The 25,875-nt window shown below is 32.0% G+C and overlaps 1 protein-coding gene across 1 annotated transcript; it reads left to right on the forward strand.

Moving 5' to 3' along the window:
* Positions 1–26: 26 nt before the first annotated feature.
* LOC127712326 (mitochondrial fission regulator 2-like) lies at positions 27–24,727 on the forward strand. The gene is made up of 9 exons (XM_052218698.1): positions 27–126; positions 8,716–8,844; positions 10,595–10,807; positions 12,042–12,190; positions 14,061–14,296; positions 16,941–17,098; positions 17,423–17,544; positions 18,842–19,019; positions 24,559–24,727. Exons 2-9 carry the CDS (start codon positions 8,770–8,772, stop codon positions 24,640–24,642), a joined length of 1,215 nt encoding a protein of 404 aa, XP_052074658.1. The 5' UTR covers positions 27–126; positions 8,716–8,769; the 3' UTR covers positions 24,643–24,727.
* Positions 24,728–25,875: the final 1,148 nt, after the last annotated feature.

The raw sequence follows: 25,875 nt of genomic DNA on the forward strand, positions 1-25,875 counted from the left end.
GAAAGAATGTAAAATTAATTCCGATTGGACAAACGTTTGACAGGAAGTGAAGTTCGAATGAATGGCGGCGACACAATATTATCAATTTAGCCTGTTTTACTGATATTCCGCTGGTTTTAATCTACTGTACGTAATAGTCATCACATTTTCCATACATGATCTATGAGTTTTATTTTGTAATTATTATTTTTTCGAAATGTAATGAAGTTTCCCATAAGCAAATTAGTGTAACACTACACAGTTCCTCTGGCTCTGCCAGTGCTAACATGATCAAGTTCCTCTCTGAAATATCAGATCATTGTCATATTATTAGTTAAATACAGCTTACCTTCAATCTATAAATTGATGAATCACCATCAAAATTAAAAAAAAAAAGAAAGAAAAGTTATGTCAGAAAAGCAGTTGATACCTTTTTGACCAAAAATTATGATATTATGGTCTTTATTCATACACCTTATCACTATTTGGAAATCTGTCCCGCTTGAACTTTTGACGTCATACAACAATCACTTTTCCATTGTGGCGTCAGATATTTTCTATTATGACGTCAAAATTTTACAGGAACTTTTGTGATGTCCAGTAATGGCGAACAAATAGCGATAAGGTGTATTAAGGTATGCTGGAGCTACACTCTGGAATGAGCTGCCTGACGTGATCCGTGCACAGTTAAAGTATGATCAACAACTGGAATGGCAACTCATGCAGATGTGGCTCCTGCAGATCTTAATGTATTGATTTTTATGTTGAGTTTTCCATGCAGCTTTTAGAACTAGTTTTGCTTTATTTATTTCGTCTGCTTTGCATGTGCTTATAATCTGGCTTAGTAAATTACTTGTTTGTGCTTTGCTTTTATATATTTTTTGCTTATGCAATATAGCTGTCTTACATTGTATGTCTGTTGTGCATGAGTTGTGTATGTTTTATATGTCTTAATATTGTATGTGTTGTTATTGTTATTAATGTCGGCAAAAAGCTCTACAGAGCTTATGTATGTAATGTTTCATGTAAACCCGGCTTAAAATAATTTTTTTCTATTCTATTCTATTCTATTCATGTTGATTACCATGTATGTCTGCTACAAAAGTATTTCATTAATATCAACATATTACTACAAAACTGGTTAATTACACAGTGCTTTGGCAATATTCTAGAAATCCAACAAAAAACATTCAAGTCTCCCCAGCAAGTATCAACTCCTAACTGGTATAAATATACTAGTAAATTCTGTAACCATGGCCTTTTCATACTAGTAATAAATCCGCCCGGACACATTTTACAAGGACTAATTTATCTTTTACACATACAATGTATATTCTCCAATACACTTTATCCCTATTTGTTTGCCTTATTGGACATAATACACCAATTTTTTAGTTGTTTTTTATGAATGAGTTACACAGGTTGACCTCAGGTCAATCGGAGTAAAAGATGTCATTGAACAATCAGTTCTTACTGTGACTTAATAACATAAGCATTGTCATGATTGTGACATAGGACATTTACGGGAAAATGCAAGAATCCAAAGGGGTGCAAGCTTAAGACAACTCAGCCTTGAGACAACTTGGACCATCTACAAAAAAAGACATATCCGACCATCTAAGAATTTGCTATCAAATATTATGTTTTCCCTAGGCTCTTCGAGCATTGCGGTACCGCTACGCATAAATTTCGACCGCCATGCTTTCATCATTGCCGCATTGCATCCTGCTAGTGTGAAAATTATAAATGTGTAAAATATTTATTATCAATATTTTGAAAGTGAAGTGACAAGTGACAACACTCCACAGGTGTTTTAAACTCATCCGACTGATAATTGGATGCATCACGCCGCGTGTGCTGGGATTTTACAACCTTCTTGATAAGTTGGTTATACATCGAGACTTCGGTTACATAATAGAAGTTGCAAGTTAGCTGATAAATAAATAGTCAGATTAATCTCCAATGCATATCTTTCAGTGCTAAATAAAAAGTTTAACCTTTTCCAGTATAAATTTCACCTTTAAAACGGGTGTTTGACATCCTTATTTAACTGATCTTTAAAAAGTAGAAATTTAAAATTTGGTATAGACTCTGGTATTATAAAGTAAAACTAACGTAATTTTACCGGGGAATGGACAAAACATTTTTTTAATAAAGTTTCCCAGTTATTTCCTCAGCAATATTCACATCGATGAATTATTTTTTGATTGGTCACAACAATCAGTTATTTTTAGATAGTTGCGGTTGATTGATTATATCAAAGAATACACATCACCCCCACTGGGTCGAGAAAAAGAAATGTCTTATGAAATATTTAAAAGATTTGATAGAAGTTATTTACGGAAATATTGTTTTTAATAAACTTGTGTTGTGCTATTTTTATATCAATGGGTCACAAGCTTAAGTGTAGCAGATTCATTTCCCATTTTTTACACAAGTGGGGCTAAATTTCTTTCACTTCGGCAAGATAGGATTTTCACAATTATGAAGCGTTATAAATAAATCGGACACGGATGTATTTAATAAAATAGTTAATTGTCATGAAATAAAATGTCAGCTTAGCTTCCAAACAGGTAATTGCCAAATATGTCATCTGTATGTCCGTATGTCAGGTATTCTTCATTGACGACTTCTGTAATTAACGCAAATAAACTTTTTTTTTATTGTTTCCTGTAAAATCTCTGTGAAGCAATGATGATATTCAAAGTTTAACAACTTGCTGTTGATGCCATTCTATCAGCAAAATTCGAAGAACAATCATCATTTTAACAACCCACTGTGTAACAACCATGTCCAAGCAACCATCAAAGAAACGTCGCCTTACTGGCCCAACTTTTTTGACAAGTTGGTTAGAGAAGTCTACTCCTTCATCAAATATTAGTCAGACAGATGAAAATCATCACCATGAGGAAAGCCCTGAAGTCGAAATTCAACCTGAACCAGAATGCACTGAAAGTCAACATGTACCAACAGACACAAGAAACCCTACCAGCAATGACCAGTACCACTGTATCACTGACAGAAAATACGAGAATCACAAAAGATCAAAAGCAACGCAAAACAGTATCTTTGTCTGTCTAAATATGCAGCAATTGGTCTTGTCTTGCCAGTTTCAACAGCTGATTGTGAAATGTGTTTTTCATGTTTAAACAGAGTTAAAACACCTTTGATAAACAGACTATGACAAAAAGTGCTGAATTGCTTAATGCATATGTCAATTGAAGGACCAAAGGAGGAAGATTTTGATTTTGAAAAATGTGTGGTGACCTTTGGAAAGTTGAAACAGAGGAAGATATCAAGAAAATAATGTGTACATGACATTAATTTGTAAATAACTATTGCAGACTGGATTATTTTTATTATTGTTTTTTAAGGTCTTTCATTAATTCCTCTCATCTGTGATAAATACTTTAAAGTTCCATGACTTATATGAATTGCTGTACCTATAATAAAACAATTAGATTGGTCATGTTGGTATATGGTTTTAAACATATAAATTATGTAGTGTAACTAATTCTGAAAAAGAAGCGTCGCACGCCGCGTTGCAAATTCACCATGGACCCACCATGCATGAAAAATTTTCTGGGGAAGACACTGAATTATAGACACGTTTTTCAATTATCACCCGTAGTAATAATCTTCGCCGCTTGGCTCTGTAATTACGTCCGCCATTACAGTAATGATAAAGCGTAAACAAAGCATTCAATCGTAACGAGAAATATATAAACAAGTGAAGTTCATCATGTCTACTGAAGTTAAAAGTTCAATGCCAGAAATTTTCAAACAAATAATGGACTGGAATGACGATATGAGGAGTTGGCCAAATTTAATGTACAGTAACATTTATAACTAATTGGTTAGATCATAGGCAGTTGATGGGGAAGAAATGAAAAACTTTAAGAGTTTACAGAGTTACAATTATTTTCAAATTGGAAATGTAGACAAGATATTGTATTTCAATGCAACAGATAGCAAAATAGTTATGAAGGCGAGTGTACGATCATCCCAGACTGTGAGTAGACTTAATGATGCCTATGTTATGTGCACAAGGGAAGGTGCAGTGGAACAAGCCTGGTGTATGTGCATGGTTGGTTTAGGACTTTCATGCAGTCATGTCGGAGCATTAATGTGGAAGATCTAGTATGCTGTGAGAAATAGCATGACTGGAGTGAGTTGCACAGACGAAACTGCCAAGTGGAACCGAGGAACTACCAGGAACATTGAACCGAACCCACTTGTCAGTATTCAGCTGAAAAAAAACAAAATTTGGTGAAAATATGATGGGTAACACAAGTGTCCCTGGACTGCTAGATACACCATTTTATGTTTCAAAAGAGGAATTTAAAGAAGCCATCAATGCCTCACCAATGCTACCTTTATTTGAAATCAAAGGAACAATCATGAATAAAAGTTTTAAAAGTAATCCGTCAGTTCGTACTAAAGAAAGTATTGAACAAGTTCATGGTGAACATAATGATTTGTCATCATGTGCTAAATGTGTGCAGTTTCTTTCTAAATATGTGTTCCTGACGGATTCCCAAGTAGTTAAATTACAGACTGCAACAACACTTCAGTCCAAAAGCACATTATGGAAAGACTGTAGAAAACTAAAAATAACTGCCAGCAGTGCTCACAAAGTGACAGTTAAGGAAACATAAGACAGCACGAACTTTATACGTGAACATTTACACCCAAATTTTGTTGGGAATAAATACACTAAACATGGCCAGCAGGGAGAAATAGATGCAAAAGTGTATCTGAACTCTAATGGACATCAAGTCCAAGAGAAAGGCATTTGTGTGTCACAACAGGAAAACTGGTTGTCCGCCATTCCAGAATTAAACAGGGACAATAGTCGTGCATTTCACCATGTAATTCACACATTGATTTCTTCCATAAAGTTTTTTTTTTTTCGATTATTGGAACAACCATGAACTGAACATGAGTTCCCACCACCTGTTTTGTATTTATTTTTACTCTTCATAACAAAACGAAAAAGAAAATAGTGGAAAACAGAATGTAAACAGAAGATCGATATTGTTGTGATTAAAGCACGAGCCTTATCTATCATTAGTGCTATGGCTGCGGCACCACGTGATAGATTAATGGCAGCGCACATGATAATTAGGTCAGATCTTGAAAAATTTGTCTATACATATTCATTTCAAATTATCCAATCTAATGCATAATATATTAAAGATCTTCACGTTTGTATGCATTTTAGCTTGAGTTATTATTATTTTTCTAATCATTTGATCATTTTTTTCTTTAATAAATTTAGATATATATATTATGTTAAATCAATTCAGATAACATACCACTTAATGTTTCCAAAATTAATTTAATTTAATTATTATGACTGTCATGACTAGGTAAAATGAAATGAGATTTTAGAAACAAAATTAAATATAATGAATAACGGATTCAATTAACGGATAAATTAAGTTTGTTTAATGAATTGATGAAGATTTTATTCTAAATATAGAATCACCATGATTAAGTACAAATTAAAATCTACATAAAATCAATTATTGCACAGCAGTTCAAATGCAGCAAGATTCAAAGGATACTTTTATGTGTAATGTAACCTTTTATCATATAAATAGCCCTAACTCTTTGTTTATACTTTGTTATAGTTGGCATTATAGACGGTCCAAGTTTACTTTGAAATAATTAATATAGAATTCAACAAATAAATAAAACAAATTCAACCTAGACATTTTTGCTTAGATTAAGTTATATAATAAATTGATAAAGATAAGTAAAAATTTGAATTCACATGAAACAAAATAATACAATATGTTTTGCAAATTCAGCAACATGCAAATGATCTTGTCATGTAAAATATAACATTTAATAATTTATAGAGTTCAAATCCTCTTTTAATACTTTTTCTGAGTTGTCATTTTAGACTTGGGGTTGACTTATTAGTCAGTCTGAGTTGAATTATAATAATGTCTGAGTTGTCCCGCAATCTTGGAAAGTCATCTATAGACGTTTTCAGAAAATTTTGATGTCAATAAAAAAAATGTCTGATGCCACAAAAGAAACTAACTTCGTGTACTGGCAGTCAGGGGTACTACTTGTACAAGTAATTTTTATTTACTTGAAGAAGTAAATATTAATATACTTATATAAGTAAATTTGTAGGATACTTATACAAGTGTATTTTATTTACTTGTATAGGTAAAAAAAAATTGGGCTTAGTTATGTCCCTTAGACATTCAGATTTTTTTACTTATACAAGTAAAAAAGTCATCCTATCTTCTTTTCTTGAATTCTTAGGACTTCTTTGCTCTAATAGAATTTTTAATTGTCTGTCCTTTGCAGATGACTTTACTAATCATTTAAGTGTAATTTCATGGACAATGAAAATCTCATTTGTCTGTTATCTTCAGAACACTGCTCATTTACAAGCCCCCAAGGGGCAATTTTTGAAGGCCTTGCCCAAATACTTAAGATCTTTGCACAATAAGGTTCTTTGTTGAATTAATGAGGTGAAACATTGAACTCTAATCAAAAATTATGAGCTAACCTGAGAAAAATTGTTAAAGGCATGTTTTTACATCTCAAAACTAGAGAATTTTTGTGGGATTGTAAAAAAAATTTACTTATACAAGTAAATTTTTGAGAAAATTAAGGGGAGATTATTCAACATTATAATTAACTTATATAAGTATATTTTATTTACTTCTTCAAGTAAATAAAGATTACTTGTACAAGTAGTACCCCTGACTGACTGGGTGGTCATTATCCTGTATGATACAATTTTTATTTTATAAGTCAAGCGAGTAATACACAGATCTTTTATGGCAGAAATATCCTTTTGATTATTATAAGCTAGGAGAGTAATACACAGATCTATTTGCATAGTCGCAAATAGCGATAAGATATACTGTATGCAATCTGACAGCTGGCAACCAAATACAAATGTATGGAAAAATGCACAAATTTGATTGATTGATTGATTGTTGGTTGCTTTACATCCAGTGGCAAATATTCATGCATGTTTCGAGATAAGAAATAACTAACAATAAATACAAAAGGTAGGTCCTGTAAAAAGTGAGTACCGGGATGAAGGGTAGACTTTTGGACTGCCACTGGAAAATAATGGTAAATTGGATAGGAGCAGAAATTTGGCCTTGCAACAGGCCACCTATGTACCTCTCAAAGAGTTGTTGCAAGGGTTCTTAACTGGCTGAGAGTGTAGCACTCTTGACACAGGCATCAGATTTAATGTCCCAATTCTGACCAGACGTTTGAAAGTCGTCTATCCGTCTCTTATGCAAAGAGGACTTGGGAACAATAGTTCATTTCATTCACTCAGATACTGGTCTTGCCTCGGCAAATAACCATCACTTGCTTGAACTCTCACAAATAATTGATAATTGTAGGCTCTGCGTAAAATTTAGAATTATAGTAGAAAAATTAGAAATTTATTCTGAACCAGTTTTACATGCAGCCACTAGTGCACAGCTCTGCAACTGTCAATGCAAATGTGGATTAAATACTTTCTTCATCTCATAGAATACATGAGTAGAAAACTGTTTTGCTCTGGGATAAAATGAAAGGAATTCTTGCAAACACTCAGTCAAAGGCATAACTCTATAAAAAACTAAATTATCTCGTTTAGATTTTAAAGTATATTAAACTTTTACCAGGTGTTGAATACACCCTTTACTTAGAAACCAGCGGTGTGCCTTTAAAAGGCAGGATTTTCGAAAAGACAAGACAAAAGCAGACGTTTGAAGATATTTTTTTTTGTACCAAGAGAACAATCATAGATAAGACTATAAATTTAGTGAAAACAGACTACACTATGAAAAAAAAGAAAAGATGAACAGACAAAAACCATCCATGAACCACTTCACAGAAACTTAGGTTGAACAACATTCTTCAATCCCTTTATTTTCCTCTGTCATCACGACAGAGATTGAAGATTAAAGATTCTGTGTCCAGAGCAATTTTCTGTTTTGGTCCCCTCTTAGCTGGGGCAGAAGGCAGCTAAATCAGAAAATTCACTGTACATAGAATCCCAAAAAGGATGACAGGGACTTCAATAAAAATTTGGGGAGAACTTATTACTGCTCTAGAAGGGTAGGCAATGATTGTAAAATAAATACAAAAAAGTCCAGTTATATCGTTCATTAGATAAATCCTTTTATTTAGCTAACATACCAGCTATGTTTAATGAACTGACCTTTTGGACAACTGAAAATACTGGCCAGCATTGTGTTGGTATGTGAAAAAAACATGACATGGTAAAGGGAGACATGAGAGAGGAGAGGGGTGAAGAAATGATAAAAACAATGAAATAAGGAGACAAAAAAACTATAAAGACAAATCCAAGAAATTCCTCATAAAAAACTGAAAATGTGAAAAAAATACATCTTTATAATATTTGAATTTTTTTTATAAAGAACAAATATCAATATGAAGTGAATCAAAATGGGTACATTGGTAAAATATTCAACAAGAAAGGAGAAGAAAGATTCAAAGGTGACTAATTGAAACGTTGTAACTCTATGGAAAATTCTCATTCATGTACTCCAAAAAACTTCATTTCAATTTTAAACTCTTGCAATCTGCCAATCATGCAAATCATTCTTAAACATTTAAAAAAAAAAGACAGATACAAATTTCCATGTTGTTCATGCAGTAAAACCAATGATACAAGCACTTTATGTCGTAACTTCTGTTATGAAATTGACATTTTGTCTTTTGTTCTATTTTCAGTATTTCAAGGCATGCAGATTTAAGACTAGTGTGATAATTTTTACAGTGTAAAGTATGGATATCATTGATGATTTAGTGGTAGTTGTGAGACTGATTTTAGATTACATTGGAATTGATCCAGAAGATGTGGTAATTAATTCATTACATGTATTTCATTGGATAATTGATGCACAGGTGTATATACACCTTATCGCTATTTATAATTTATTCCTTACCGGATAAATTCTAAAATTACACTACTTTTCAAACCAGTTGAAGCTATCTGGGCCTTGTTCAAACAATGTATTGTGCATAAAACTTTTCATAGAGACATGTTTAAACCATCATAAACACATCAAATAAAGCATTTTCAATGACTTTAATTTGTCTTTTAAAAATTGATTCTAAAACTATCAAAATTTTTAAATGTCCACTTCCCCCCTCAACTCATTGCTGATGACCTTTGTTTTGCTCCACTTGACCTCAACAGGAAGTTGTCTAAGTAACTGATTTTCCTGGATTGGACAAAATATTGATGAGGTGTATTGTGATAAACAATGTATTTGTAATATATGTAATAATTACACAATATATGGGTTTGTTGACATGAGATGGTAATATATGTATTAATTACACAATATATGGGTTTGTTGACATGAGATGGTAATATATGTATTAATTACACAATATATGGGTTTGTTGACATGAGATGGTAATATATGTATTAATTACACAATATATGGGTTTGTTGACATGAGATGGTAATATATGTATTAATTACACAATATATGGGTTTGTTGACATGGGATGGTAATATATGTATTAATTACACAATATATGGGTTTGTTGACATGAGATGGTAATATATGTATTAATTATACAATATATGGGTTTGTTGACATGGGATGGTAATATATGTATTAATTATACAATATATGGGTTTGTTGACATGGGATGGTAATATATGTATTAATTACACAATATATGGGTTTGTTGACATGGGATGGTAATATATGTATTAATTACACAATATATGGGTTTGTTGACATGGGATGGTAATATATGTATTAATTATACAATATATGGGTTTGTTGACATGGGATGGTAATATATGTATTAATTATACAATATATGGGTTTGTTGACATGGGATGATTGACTGTAAATAGATCTATACACTGATGATACAGTGGTGTTGTGGTCAATAAATTTCATATAACAACATAACAAGCAAATGATCATGAAGTATGTTGGGAGACTCCTTTTTTAGTCAACTCAGCAAAACATTTCCGAAAGTTGTCTATACGGACAGTTATGCCGACACCCAAACCCTATGCAGACTAAAAAATAGATGGGTTGTATCAAAATGTAGAAATATTCAAAACTAATTTTGATTGGATTTCTATATAAACTTGCAAAAACACTGTAAATGTATTCAAGTCCAACTTTTTAATTATGTGAAAGAAAGAAGGGCTTTGAAATGGTAAAAGGGTTGATTCAGTATATGAAATTATATCTCTTCAAAATAAGATATCCCATCATTTTCCCCTTTCTCTCTGTTTTTTTTTTCTTTTTGTCAGATGCATATTTGAATATTTTAATCGCAAATATTTTCTAGCAACTCTTGAGTGTTTTTTTTTATACAAGGCTTTACAACATTCAAAGATACAACATAAATTGACAGAAAATAAAGTACGTTTGTGTGAAAACATAAATAAGTGTTTAATCTTTACAGAAGAGTCAATTCAATTGCCATGATAAGCATGTAAACGAATGTCAAGGTAATACTTAGTTTTCCTATTTTACTCCTTTTATTTTTTAATATGGGCCCATGTAAAATCATACCAAAACTGTAAGTTGAATAAAATATTCCAACTTTTTGAACATGTTTTATGTTACAGAGAGCTTTATTAGAAGAATTGAATGCTAGGAGAAGAGTGAGGTTTTATCAAACTCGTCATGCTATCACCTATAATTGGAATCATGTTGTTTCCTTTCGTCAGCGTACAATCAACAGAGTAAATAAAATACAATCAGATGTACGACACAAAAGTTTGATGAGAATCATAGGGTCATATATATCAATGAAACCTGTTAAAAGAGTAAGAATACAGGTAAGTACTGACTTAGAAAATAGCTTTTAAAAATTGTTTCATACGAAGATGAACAGAAATAGTGTTGTCTTGACAGTATAAAAGTACTTGCCAAATGGCAGAGGAACTACTAAATAAAGAATAAACCTCAAGATGTCTAATATGCATATGCCCTATATCTTTATGTTTAATTTTTGTAGTTAATTTGTACGTAAAAGTGTTGACTGAAGCACATTTTTGTATGAAAGGCCCTTCAAGGGCAGAAGTGCTTTTACAACAACTAAGTAGAATTAAATCAAGCTTTTTGTTTGTTTTGTTTTTTTAAGTGCCAGTCTTTGTAAGAATCAGGCAATTTAGAAAAAATTTAAAACATGGGCGAAAAAAACCCACCGACATAACTGCCCTATTTTGAAGTTACCCTCATCTTGAGTTTGAGTTAGAAATGGTAGGTCTTTCGTTTCTGTGTGTCTGAGAAATATCTAGATAAATTTTGGCTAGAATGATAGCAAATTACAGAGTTATCTCCCTTAATTGTTAATTTCTAGTGCATTTCAACCAAATTATATCTTGAATTACCGGAACAGGGAAAGGAAACGAATGTTATATTCATGCACCATTATACATTCTGAACCTAAATTAATGTAAAGTTGAGTGGGTTTTTGTTTGTCATGTTTTCACCACTGCCAGATTCTTAGGCAGATTGGCACTTTAATATTCCTATGCAGTATTGGAGCATTGTCACAGTCATTGACAGTGAGTCTGTGCAGTCACTTTTTATTGGGAAATAAGCTACTTTAAACCTGAATGTTGTGTGCAAATCTAAATGATGAATTCCTGATGAAACATCTATATTTATTTAAAATTGCTATTAATCCAATTAAAATCAAATTCCATGTTTCTATTGTTAAAAGATTGGTCAGTTTAAAATTATTGAGATTTGACATGGTTACAGTGATGGAGAGATGACCCAAAATTGCAAAATATGTCAAAACTTTCAGTTATAATACAATAAAAATCCCAATGTAATAATCCATTTCTGTTTATTATATTTGATTTATAAGATGAAAAAAGATGCAAAATCAGATAGATTAAGATCAAATTGATTCCTTTTATCTTAATTCCACACATCTACACAAATATGATGATTCAGTTCAGACAAAAAGGTAAATTAACAAACCATCATGACCTTTCTTGTTTCTCAACTGGAAGTACAATATTTTTTGTTCAAGTCCTGACCATAAAACTTTCATTTCAGAATCACTTGTTACAGTCTCGGTATCCTAAATACATGTATGACAGTGATAGTGACGATTCTGTTATATCAACGACAAGTCTTGGAACATCTACAGATGATGATGTTGTCTGGGTGGAGGAAGAGTTAGGTGACAACTGTGTCAGGATTAGGTAGGTACACTATAAGTCAAGTTAGGTGACAACTGTGTCAGGATTAGGTAGGTACACTGTAAGTCAAGTTAGGTGACAACTGTGTCAGGATTAGGTAGGTACACTGTAAGTCAAGTTAGGTGACAACTGTGTCAGGATTAGGTAGGTACACTGTAAGTCAAGTTAGGTGACAACTGTGTCAGGATTAGGTAGGTACACTGTAAGTCAAGTTAGGTGACAACTGTGTCAGGATTAGGTAGGTACACTGTAAGTCAAGTTAGGTGACAACTGTGTCAGGATTAGGTAGGTACACTGTAAGTCAAGTTAGGTGACAACTGTGTCAGGATTAGGTAGGTACACTGTAAGTCAAGTTAGGTGACAACTGTGTCAGGATTAGGTAGGTACCCGGTACACTGTAAGTCAAGTTAGGTGACAACTGTGTCAGGATTAGGTAGGTACACTGTAAGTCAAGTTAGGTGACAACTGTGTCAGGATTAGGTAGGTACACTGTCAGTCAAGGATAAACGGTTAACAACTTAGAATACGATACAGTTGGAAGAAGATACTTTTGACATAAGTAGACACAAATGATGAGCATCAGCTATTGATGTGCATTATTTTTTAGATGTTGTTTAAACAGAGTTGGAATCAACAGCTGATATTGTCTTGGTAGAAAAAATATGGGAGGCATATGTGTCGGCTTTGAGTTTACTTATACTTTGTAAAAATACTGAATTTACATTTTGAAATTCTCATATCATTGGCTTACAGTTAATTACATGAAAATTTAGATTCCATAGATCAAAGTTTTGAAATTTTCCACATTGTTATAAATGTTTCAATGTGGAATGAACGAAAGGACATACAGTAAATACTCATGAGGCAGCATAAAAAAAAATACTTTGGAACAAGATGTGATGGTATGATGTGGATGCTTGCATCAAGGCAAGAGGGGTGCATTCTGTGAATCTCCCAAATTGAAAGGAATAGCAATGCAACCATGCTCAACAGTGAAAGTTGTTTAAGGGTCTTTTTCAAAAAGAAAATCTCCCACACCTCTAAGCTGGCTTCTATTAAATATTGTGTCAAGTTTTTGTTAAGACAGGCTATTAAAATAGTTGTATTTGTATGACCCCACCATAGCGAAGGGGGCATTAAGTGTTACCAATGTCCGTCTTTCCTGTCTGTCCATCCCGAACGTCCCCAAAATTGGTTTCCGTTCTCTAACTTAAGTTTGCCTCAACCAAATATTATAAAACTTATACACAATGCATATTACCACAAAACACAGATCAACTTCAAAATTGGGTGGTGTCACTTTTACTGTTCATGAGTTATACCCCTTTATAAACATAAAAATTGCTAAATCTGTTGTTTCCGTTCACTAACTTTAGTTTGCCTCAACCAAATATTATATAACGTATACACAATGCAAATTACCACAAAACACATATCAAGTTCGAAATTGGGTTGCGTCACTTTTACTGTTCATGGGTAATGCATGTTTTTAAACATAAAAATTGCTAAATCTGTCATTTCCGTTCTCTAACTTTAGTTTGCCTCAACCAAATGTTATGAAGCTTATGCTTTAAATCACAAAACTGTCTTAACTACGTGAATCCTGCATCTGTATGTGGAAGTTGACTCATGAATTTTTACAAGCGGGGGCAATAGACACACTCTCCATTTATTTAAGATATTTCTTTTAGACATGGTTTTGGGTACATGAAACTTTATTTCCAGTGATATACAAACAACAAAATATATACGTTGATTTTGAGTGATCCACAGATCCAGTCTGAACCTATCAGTAAACATGGTAAATGGCTGGTTGAGTTAAGATTTAAATTGTTGAACTTTCCTTGTATTAATATATTCCTTTTATTCTCAGAGCACAGAAAAGGAAACACTTTGAAAATGATGCTGCTCTTGATGAGTTAGATGCTGATTTATGTATATCTCGACCCAGCTTATCTCCTATGAGTTCTACTATGATATCCTCAGTGTCTACACGACAAGATCCTGAGCAGACACAGAAGTTATCAGTGATGGAAGAAGAGCTAAATAACTTACGACTACAGATAGCCATGCTGGTGGAAGCTCAAGAACAGATCAATAAATCTCATAGTAAATATTTTCTGAATACAGCTTTTCTCAGTAGAGGATACATTTTTTGTTATCTCACGATTAAACTGTTTATCAGTACTATTCTTCCAATGATTTGTAGGATTTTGACTGACTTTTAATCAGATTCCTATAACATTATTTTAATTATGTTCACTTTTGGTATTTCTTACTATGGTAAAAGAAAAGTATGTTAGTAAGTTCTGATCCGTGATGAAAATAATTGCCCTTTGAATTTTGATATCAATGAAAATAATCCTTGTGATGGATAGTATATTTATTGTCTCGCCTGGGACGAAAGTTGCAGTATGCAAGACATAGGTATTACTATCCGGCGGCAGTGGCGTAAACTATTTCTATAAAGCTTTATATTTCAGAAGGTAGAAGACCTGGATGCTTCATATCTTGTATGCAGAAACCTTATGTTACCTTGACCTCATTTTCATGGTTCATTGGTCAATGTTAAGTTTTTGTGTTTGGTCTGTTTTTCAAGAACTATAAGGAATAGGTCAACTATATTTGGTGTATGTAATGATTGTAAGGGGTACATGTCAATCTGGCAGGTTTCAACTAACCTTGACCTCATTTTCATGGTTCATTAGTCAATCTTAAGATTTTGTATTTGGTCTGTTTTTTAAGTACTATAAGCAATAGGTCAACTGTATTTGGTGTATGGAATGATTGTAAAGTGTAACTGTCTGTTTGGCAGGTATCATCTGACCTTGACCTCATTTTTATGGTTCATTAGTCAATCTTAGAATTTTGTATTTGGTCTGTTTTTTTAAGTACTATAAGCAATAGGTCAACTGTATTTGGTGTATGGAATGATTGTAAAGTGTACCTGTCTGTCTGGTATGTATCATCTGACCTTGACCTCATTTTCATGGTTCATTGGTCAATGTTAAGTTTTTGTATTTGGTCTGTTTTTCAAGGATTATAAGCAATAGGTCAACTATATTTGGTGTATGGAATGATTGTAAAGTGTACCTGTCTCTCTGGCAGGTATCATCTGACCTTGACCTCATTTTCATGGTTCATTGGTCAATGTTAAGTTTTTGTATTTGGTCTGTTTTTCAAGTTCTATAAGCAATAGGTCAACTGTATTTGGTGTATGGAATGATTGTAAGGTGTACCTGTCTGTCTGGCAGGTATCATCTGACCTTGACCTCATTTTCATGGTTCATTGGTCAATGTTATGTTTTGTATTTGGTCTGTTTTTCAAGTACTATAAGCAATAGGTCAACTATATTTTGTGTATAAAAAAAATATAAGGTGTATATGTCTGTCTGACAGGGTTTATCTGACCTGAGTTTCTGTGATGCTTTTAGTAAAACCTTTATCTTTTAAGACTTTCAACATAGAATCAATGGTCAGTAAAGCAGGCGAGAGATTTCAGTGTGTGCACTCTTGTTCCTTTTTTTATACTTTTTTTTCAATTTATTCATGTTTATTGCATCAAATAGAGAGTGGCAAATGTAAACTGTAAAAAGTTAGATTGTAAATTATAATGTAGAGATTTTGTCCAGTTGGAAAAGGTAAAAAATAAGAATAATGAAGCTGTCAAACTGTATTCAAGATAAATTTGTCTATATTTTGAGTTAGAGCAGTAGATTTTTCTATAAGTTTGACATATATATTTGGAAACAAGAATCCATTTTCATCATCTGAAAGTGGTTTATTTTTCAAAAATAAACCTGGCATTTCTTCATTATGGTTTCACTTAAATGATGTTTCTTTAAGCCAAAGCTTATGCATAAATATTATAAGAAGATGTGGTATGACTGCCAATGAGACAACTCTCAATCAGATACCAAATGACATAGAAGTTAATAACTATATGTCATCATACATTCTTCAACAAACAGGCAAAAGTACATACCGCATAAATAACTCGGTGTGAGCCAAGGCTCCGTGTTGAAGACCGTACTGTGACCTATAATGGTTTACTTTTATAAATTTTGACTTGGATGGAGAGTTGTCTCATTGGCACTCCTACCACATCTTCTTATATCTATAAATGACAAATGTGAAACAATTCAAACAACCTGATTTATTTACAAAACAAATATGATATATGGCAAAAAACGACAACCACTGAATAACAGGCTCCTGACTTGGGCAGGCACATAACCAAATCCTCCCCCTTAACTGGGACAGTGGGGTAAAAGTACAACATAAGAACATACAATAAAAATCTGTTGAAAAGGGCTTAACTCATCAGATTGATACAAAGCACATGAAAACCCTAACTGTTCACAAAAGCACACTAGACACAAAATACAGATCTGAGATTTCTCGCAGTTGCTGAAAGCTAGTTCAAAGACAAAAACGACTTATAAAAAATCATATATTTAAGACTAAAATATCAATCAGTACACATCCAACATCAATGGATTTAGTGTAAAGACATCATTAACAGTTCGAGAAAAACATGACTTTATGCAATGCCAAAATATAGGTATCAACAGATTATAGAACCGTTATTGTACTGTGTATAACAATAATATTTAGTTTGGATTTAATTTACTGATAAAAACAATATTCAAAAATCCTTCTAATTTTTTAAATAAAGTTATTTATTATAAGAAAGAGAATAACTTTGATGTATAAATTTGAAATAAAACATTTTGTGTTATATTATTTACAGTACCGGTACCTCCACAGTCTTTCCAAGAAGAAAGGTTACCAATAGAGGATAATGTACCAGTGCCACCACCTTGTCCAATTGCCCCTCCCCCACCACCACCACTCCCAGCAACAAAGCAGTCAACACCAATTGTTACCCAGACTGCAACAGAAAAACAGGTAAGATGATACTGTGCTGCACTGATAATAATATAATATCAAGAAAAAATGTTGTGCAGTCTGTCATTCATGGTTTTAAGTTTATTTAGTGTATGCAAAACTATTCAAAGAAATATTGATGGTTTTAAGTGATTTTTAGAAGTCCCTTGTACCTCCTCACATCCAATTCAATGGAATAGCATGAATGTATTTTTAGAAATTACATTCTATAAAGCAGTGCACATTCTCCCTAAAAAAACAGTAAGTAAAAGACTGAAAAAAAGGTGTTCAATTATTTTTTTAAACAACTTTGTCCATTGCTTTAGTTTTTTTTTTTACTTTTAGACAATAGTGCTACAGACAATACAAGACAACAGAAATAGTACTCCTGAAAATCCCCCAAAACAGGCAACATTGACAGATGTCCTGAAAGGTCTTGGAAGTGTGAAACTGAAAAGTATTCAAAGGTAATTAGTGTGCACAATGAATTTAATCAATTTATAACAATGAGTTGGCATTTATAAAAAATGTTAAAAAAAAGTAGGTTTATGTGGAAATCATTTAGTTTCATATACTTACCTACAGCTTCTTGCCATCAACAGGACAAATTCTAATTTTTATGCCCCACCTACGATAGTAGTAGTAGGGGCATTATGTTTTCTGGTCTATGCGTTATTTCGTTTGTCCATCTGTTCATCTGTCTGTCCGTCCGTCTGTCCCGCTTCAGGTTAAAGTTTTTGGTCAAGGTAGTTTTTGATGAAGTTGAAGTCCAGTCAACTTTAAACTTTGTACACATGTTCCCTATGATATGATCTTTCTAATTTTAGTTTTGACCCCAATTTCACGGTCTACTGAACATAGAAAATGATAGTGCGAGTGGGGCATCTGTGTACTATGGACACATTCTTGTTGTGGCATCTTTTTTAGTTGAAAAATGGGCAAAAAACTCTAAATAGCAATTTTACTTAGTCAAATGAGTAAAAAAAATATTTTCAGGTTTTCAGGACAGCATTCAATCAACAGGACAAATTCTAACTTTTATTGGCATCTTTTTTATGTTGAAAAATTGAGCAATCATATCAAGGAAGCAATATTACATTGTTGAATAAAATTGCAAGAGGAAACAAATTATTCATTGTCAAGCCAAATTTCAGGCAGATGGATTAAGAAAAGTGGATACAGGTTTCATGTAATCAAATGTTCCTACAGGTTTAAACCCAAAGCCTTCAAACTTTCTAGAATCTAGGTACATCGAGCAATGTTGTGCACCTCACTTTTTTTCTAGATGGTGAAACTCAGTCAGTTTTCCTCAGTATTTTGTAAACAAAACAGATCAACTCAGAGCCTTCAAACCTTTTAAAATGTATGTTTATACATTGGAGATTTTCACTTTACTTTTTAAACACATTTGGACAAAGCCATGTAGCCCTGCAAATCAAAATTTGGCTGCTTTTCACTTTTAAAATATATTTTGGTTTATATTTTGCTTCAAATACTATACTAATGTTATTATCATTTGTATGGCCTTTCAAATCAAAAACCATAAAAATCTGGCTATCATAGTCTTTGACCTCATTTTTAATGTTTACTGTTGGGGCTTTGCTGATGTTTTTGTAACAATTATACCATCTTCAAAATTTTTTCCTGTAAATTTTACCTTTCCTTGTTTCCTGATCACATCTCTCTTATAAATCTAAACTGAGAAAGAAGTCTTACAATACCCTGTACATCAGTGACAGCTCCAAATTTGTTTTCTGTTTACAGGTCTCCTGGAGGAACACCATTAAAACCAAGAAGACGAGAATCTAATAATGATCCTGCATCAGTGATAGCTCAAGCTTTGAAAAAGAAATTTGCCAATCAAATAATCAACAGTCCAGATGTTGATAAGGAAAATGACAGTTTTAATTTCAGTTCTCCAGAACCAAATAGCCCTTTTAATGTAAGTGTGGTATAGTTTTATTTCTGATTCAGTTTCTGAGATTGTGTTAATTTAACATAATCAGTTGCTTGTTACAGTTCACTAGATACCAAGCTTATATACCCCCTGCTTTTTGAAGTGGGGGTAAATAGTGATGGCGGCGTCCATCTGTCTTTGACCTTCTATCCCATTTTTAAAAATTTTTCATCTAAAGGATTTTTAGGGGTAATGATTGCATTTCAATCAAAACCCTTATGGTACTTACTTGATATAACTTCCAAGGTTTATGACTACCTTTAATAGTTCAAATAAAATAGTGCAGTGAAGTGTTCATTCTTAAGTTCTGAACAGTCAATGTCATGCAATTTATTGATGATATGTTTAAATACTAAGATGTTTAAGTTAGAATATTATTTGTATTTGAATTATCATATTTGTAAGAAAACTTGTTTAAGGTAACTCTACCTCAAATTTATAATTTGCCTAATAGCTAAATACAATTCAATGTTTTATTTTAAATTCACAAAATGAAAGCAATCTTTACCCTTCAGTGCTCACACGCACTTAGATTTATTTTGGAGAGGATGGATGACATAGACCATCATATCTGCATACTTTTGTACACATTTGTATCCACTTCTTTTACTTTTAATGTCTTATCATGATTTATAGAAATTTTCTCAAGATCTTTACCTTATACTGCCAATGGGCACCTATTTAGTTGGTTTTTTTTGGTCAAAATTAATTTACGGGTTTACTGTTACCAAGGCATGGACTTTGGTTAATTAGTTCTATAGGGTCAGTTGAACCCAGATTTATTCCTGATCATTCGATATTATGCTGGGAAATGGAAAGTTATATGTGTGGTAATATTGAAAAGGAAAATATCAATGTAAAAAATCAAAATGTTCAGAAACGTGTTATATATGATGTAAAAAATATTCCGAATAGTTGGTTTGAAGATGAAAATGTGATTAATAGTATAAATTCATGTATTAGAGATATAGAAAAAAGTAATGGTGATCAAGATGATGTAGATAATATATATTGTGAATTTGTTAATATAATGCATAATGAGATGAATTCCAAACTAAATACAAAAACAAAACTTTTGAATAGTTGTAACAATAAAAAAAAGACGTTTCAAGAAACCGTGGTGGTCCAATGACTTGACTTCAAAGTGGAATGAGACATGTTCGGCTGAGAACCAGTATCTGCGTTGTACGAACAATAGCAATAAATCTGCATTAAGAACTCTGTATTTGAACAAGAGAAAGGACTTTGATAAACTTGTTCAACAATCTAAACGCTGTTATTGGCACCAATGTCAAGAAGACTTGTTATATATGAACAATAATGACACCAAACAATTTTGGCGGAAAATTGGTAACATTGGTATAGGAAATGAAAGGCAATCGGCTATTCCGAATGAAGTTGTGCTGTCAGACGGCTCTGTAACAAACAATTTGGACTCAGTATTGCATAAATGGAAAGATTGTTTTTATAATTTGTTAAATCAGAGTAACAACTCAGATCCTAAACTTGTAAAAGAAGATTTAAATTTAGAAAATATTATTGTTTCTGATTTATTAGATAATGAAATAACTTTTGATGAAGTTCATAATATTGTCATGAGTTCAAAGAATAATAAAAGTCCAGGTGTAGATTTAATTCAATCTGAATTGTGTAAAAATTTCTTAGTTATTTGTACTTTAACAAAATTATTTAATTTATGTTTTAAATCTAGTAAAATTCCAAATACTTGGAATAAAGGTATAATTAATCCAATACCAAAATGTTCAACTTCTGATCCTAGAGATTCATTGTCATACAGAGGTATTACTTTAGCACCATGTGCATACAAACTTTATTGTAGTGTTTTAAATAATAGATTAACAGAATGGTTAGATGAAAGGGAGATAATTAATGATGAACAAAATGGTTTTATCAAAGGCAGGAGTACTATTGACCATGTCTCCACTTTAACGTCAATAATTGAAACTAGGAAAAAATGTAAATTGTCAACTTTTGTCTCTTTTGTAGATTTTAAGAAGGCATATGATACAATTGACAGGTCACTATTGTTTAACAAATTAACAGATTTAGGTATAAGTACAAAGTTTATGTGTGCTTTGCAAGCCATTTATTCAAATATAGAATGCTGTGTTCGTGTGAACGGTAATACTACTGATTGGTTCAGTGTAAATACTGGTTTGAAACAAGGATGTGTTTCATCCACAGTCATGTTTAATATTTTCATTAATAACTTAATTGATGATATAAAAGCATTAAATATTGGTATAGACATTGACGGTGAAAAGGTTGCTATTTTATTATATGCAGATGATCTTGTTTTATTGTCTGAAAATACAGAAGATATGCAGAAATTGATTAATGTATTAGGTGTATGGTGTAATGATAATTGTTTAAAAGTTAATTTATATAAATCAAAAATCATGCATTTTAGAAACCCCTCTGTGATAAGATCAGATTTTGTTTTTAATATAAATGGTGAAGTCATTGATTATGTTTCTAGCTATCAATATTTAGGATTAGTATTAAATGAATTTTTAGATTATAAAGTTATGGCAAAGGCAGTTGCAAAGTCAGCAAGTCGGGCATTAGGCCTTCTTATAGTAAAATGTAAAGCACATGGTGGCTTTCAACACAATATTTTTACCAAATTGTTTGACACTTTAGTTTGGTCAGTCATCAATTACGGCTCAGCTATTTGGGGTACAAGTGAGTTCTCCTGCATTTCAGCAGTTCAGAACCGAGCCATGAGATTTTATATGGGAGTTGGAAAGTATACCCCCAATGATGCTGTTTCAGGTGACATGGGTTGGAAGCCTCCATATGTTAAACAGTGGTCTAACATTTTAAGACACTGGGCAAGATGTACAAAAATGGATAAAGACAGGATAAATTATAAAGTATTTATATGGTCAATTAGAAAAAGCAGTTAAAAAATTAAAAATTGGAGTTATAAAGGTATAGATATGTTGAAACTTTACAATATGGACAGATTTTGTAATGTAGATGATTATATACTGGATAAAAATATAATTTATCAGTTAGAAGTTAATATTTTTGATAATTATAAAACTGAATGGAGTACAAGGCTTGATTCTTATGGTCAAGGAAATAAGTTGAGAACTTATAAATTGTTTAAATTTTCATACTCTACTGAACAATATTTGTTGCAAAATATACCTATTCGATATCGCAGTGCATATGCGAAATTTAGATGTGGAGTAGCACCTTTAAAAATTGAAACTGGTCGTTACGAAAGATTAGATTTAGATAAAAGATTATGTTTCAATTGTGATGATATAGAAGATGAAAAACATGTACTGTTAACATGTCCATTATATGAAGATTTAAGGCAGTCTTTATTTATTGATATAATTCAACATAATAATATGTTTTTAACTTTGTCAGATGATGAAAAATTTATATTTTTGTTCAAAAATGAAAATGTTTGTAGTTCTGTTGCCAAAACCTGCCATAATATTTTATTACGACGAAATAGTATCTTATACTGTTAAAAAATTATTGTTATTTTTTTTTTTATGTACATGTAACAGGTTTTATCCTTGAATGTGCATGGTGATATTGCACTTTTATGTTTTGTGTAAATAACAAAATTATGTTTTAATTCTGTTGTTTTATAATTGTATATAACAGTCTCTCATAGTTCTTTTAAGAATGGCACATGCATTCTAAATTTTTATATTGTGTACTTGATATTATAATGTGTTTATACTTGTATGTATGTGGTGAGACTTTAATAAACTATTGAATCTGAATCCTATTCATGCCCTATCAGCGTTTCCAGTAAAATTGTTACCGGATTGTGTAACACACTAATTAACTGACAATGGCATAAAGTTAAATACCTTGCCTTTGGCTGTTTTATCGCCTTTGTTAATCATTGTTTACTGCTAATTAGGTGATTAAAGATAATTGAACAAGTACTAGATATTTAATACAGAATGTCCACATGTTATCCATTTGTAATGTTTATGTACAGCATGTACACCTGAAAAACTTTATTAAGTAGGCATTAAAGAAAATAAAATTTTAAATAATTTTAAAGGCATACTTAGTTATCAATATTATAGACTGGTATCAGCAATAAAACATTTAAATTTCTGATGATTATTTTCCTTACCAAATATGTACAAGTTTGTTTAGATTAAAATTAAAATAATATGATTTGCTTCATGGTATGATAATTTGAAAAAAAAGTTCTTACTGGAACCAACATCAAGAACACAATAATTTCTAAATATGCTTGAAATATAACTAATTTCCTCCAGTTGAGCCTAGCAATATTCAATATAATTTACACTGTCCAACAGTGCCCTTACAATCTGGGTTATTGTGCTAAAGTGCCCTTTTAGATAACTAGCACCCTTCTGCCCTGAGATTCAAGCTGGAACTCTGTATAATGCTTTTGTGCATCTTTATTTTGATCAGAATTTATTTTCGAGGCTTCCTTCCGAAAATCATGTGCGTACTATCTAGAATACCATGGCCATATCTGCACACTATAGTAAATTTATGTACCTGCGATATCCTGTAAACAATACTCCAACTCAGAGCGCTAAAACCCATTGGGATCAATAGTTAAGAGACCTCCAAATTTCAGTACACCACTCACTCTATTCTCTTAATTTATGTATCTGCTCCTCCTAAAGCCCTAATTATTATATAATGAAACTTATTCAAAATCTTTACCATATAAAGCAATTTTACAACTCCTAGTTTGATTTTTGGTTTCCCTTGGCAAATCATGGACTTTGCAAGGGGCTGGGGATATTATTTTGTGAGCTTTGCTTGCAACTACTTACCTCTAAAAATATTCCAAGATAGTAACATTTTTTAGGACTTGTTTTGGAACGTGGGATGTCACTGCGCAGTCCATATATAAAAACATGGAAAATGACAACCAAGTTCAGGAAGCAAGTTTCTATCTCAAAAAAATAAAAGATCCATTTTCAAGTAGATAAATCATTGATCATTTGATTCCTTATCCATTATACTACATGAATATGTACTGTTTATTCATGTGCTTGCCCCTGATAGCACAAATGAAAGCATTATTTCCATGAACCCCCCATTTTGTACTTCTGGATCTTTTACCATTTCAAAATATAAACTTGAGCCTTAGTTATTTAATACTGTTTTTGTAGTTTATTCCTTGTAGTTAAATTTGGACATTCTTCAATTATCCACTGTCAACAAATTATCCACTGTCAACAAATTATCCACTGTCAACAAATTATCCACTGTCAACAAATTATCCACTGTCAACTAATTATTCACTGTCAACTAATTATCCACTGTCAACAAATTATTCACTGTCAACTAATTATCCACTGTCAACTAATTATTCACTGTCAACTAATTATTTACTTTTGGTAAATTTATAGATGATTATCTTTTACATTAAGATGAAGTTTTATCATGTCATATCTACCTAACCCCTACAGAATACTTTGGGGAAAACAAACACATTTATGATGGCCTAAATGGTTGAATATATATTTTTCAGATTGGGTCAGGTCACAGAAGAATCAGAAAGAGATCTGTGTTGTTTGACGACAAGAATAGACTGTCTGGACCACTAAGATTATAGACTTAAAATGAAGGATTAATTGTTTTTATCAGTGATATTGTCAATTGTGCTCAATTTTAATAAACAGTTTTTATTATATCTATAACAGACTGCTATTTTATTTTACTTATTGTATGTAACTGTACAGGGCTGTTCCAGAATCAATTGTATGGGGGGCAAAGGAGACACTTTTTACAAAATTGGATGGGAGGTAATTATTTTAGAGAGATAGCCTGAAAAATTATAGGAAATATTTAATTAAAATTTTATGTAAAGATTATGTATGGTTGGGTAAAATAAAAAATGCCCCCCATCCTACAGTTATTTCTGGATTAGGCCACAATAGTTAGTACTGCATAATTGGAAGATTTACGATAGTAGAGGGGCATTATGTTATTCTGTATGATCGTCTGTCCAGTATCAGCTTAAAGTTATTGGTTAAGGTAGTTTACCAGGAAGTTGAGGTAACATCAACTTGAAACTTTGTACACATATACATTATGATAAAAACTTTTTAAATTATCTGCTAGATTATGGAATTGATTTTGAGTTCGTGGTTCACTGGTCATATAAATGTGAGTGTGAAACCAGTACATTTCAGGTTAAGTTTTTGGTTAATGTTACAACAAAGTTGCGGTTTGACCCTGATTTCACAGTTCACTCTGAACATAGAAATGTGATAGTGCAACCAGGGCATTATGTTCTATAAACTTATATTCTTGTATTCAAAAGATAAAAGTTAGAGGCAAACAATGCAAAATTGTATAACAACACAAAGAATCAGCTTCATGAAAATATAACAGTGTCAGAAGTAAATTTTATATTTAGTTTGCCCATATTTATATAGAAACAATGTTTATAAAAATCTCAAATAAAGGGATACTGTAGTGTTATCAGATATAATCCCATATATAGCTTGGATTGATCTTGTTATCAGACATTTTTTGATTAAAAAAAAAAAGACTACTATGTGATGCAATGTTGTTTATGCTAGTAGATGTCTATTTCTATGATGAGATCCAATTGGACATTTCCTTCTGTTAGTCCAATGAAAAGGACTGTAACAGATAAGAATGTCTACCAGTATATTATAATTTTGCTGCCAAGTAAGACATATAATTCAAAGCTCAGTCCTTCAGTATTGATACATTTAGTGTTCTGTCTTTTTTAGCATTGAAATTTAATTATGTCTAAATTTATAGTATTGCCTTCGACAAAAGTCTCAGATTGCAAGACAAAGGAATGCTTATCATG

The sequence above is a fragment of the Mytilus californianus genome, unplaced genomic scaffold (genome assembly GCF_021869535.1).
Source record: "Mytilus californianus isolate M0D057914Y unplaced genomic scaffold, xbMytCali1.0.p SCAF_1, whole genome shotgun sequence".
In the NCBI taxonomy this organism is placed as follows: domain Eukaryota; kingdom Metazoa; phylum Mollusca; class Bivalvia; order Mytilida; family Mytilidae; genus Mytilus; species Mytilus californianus.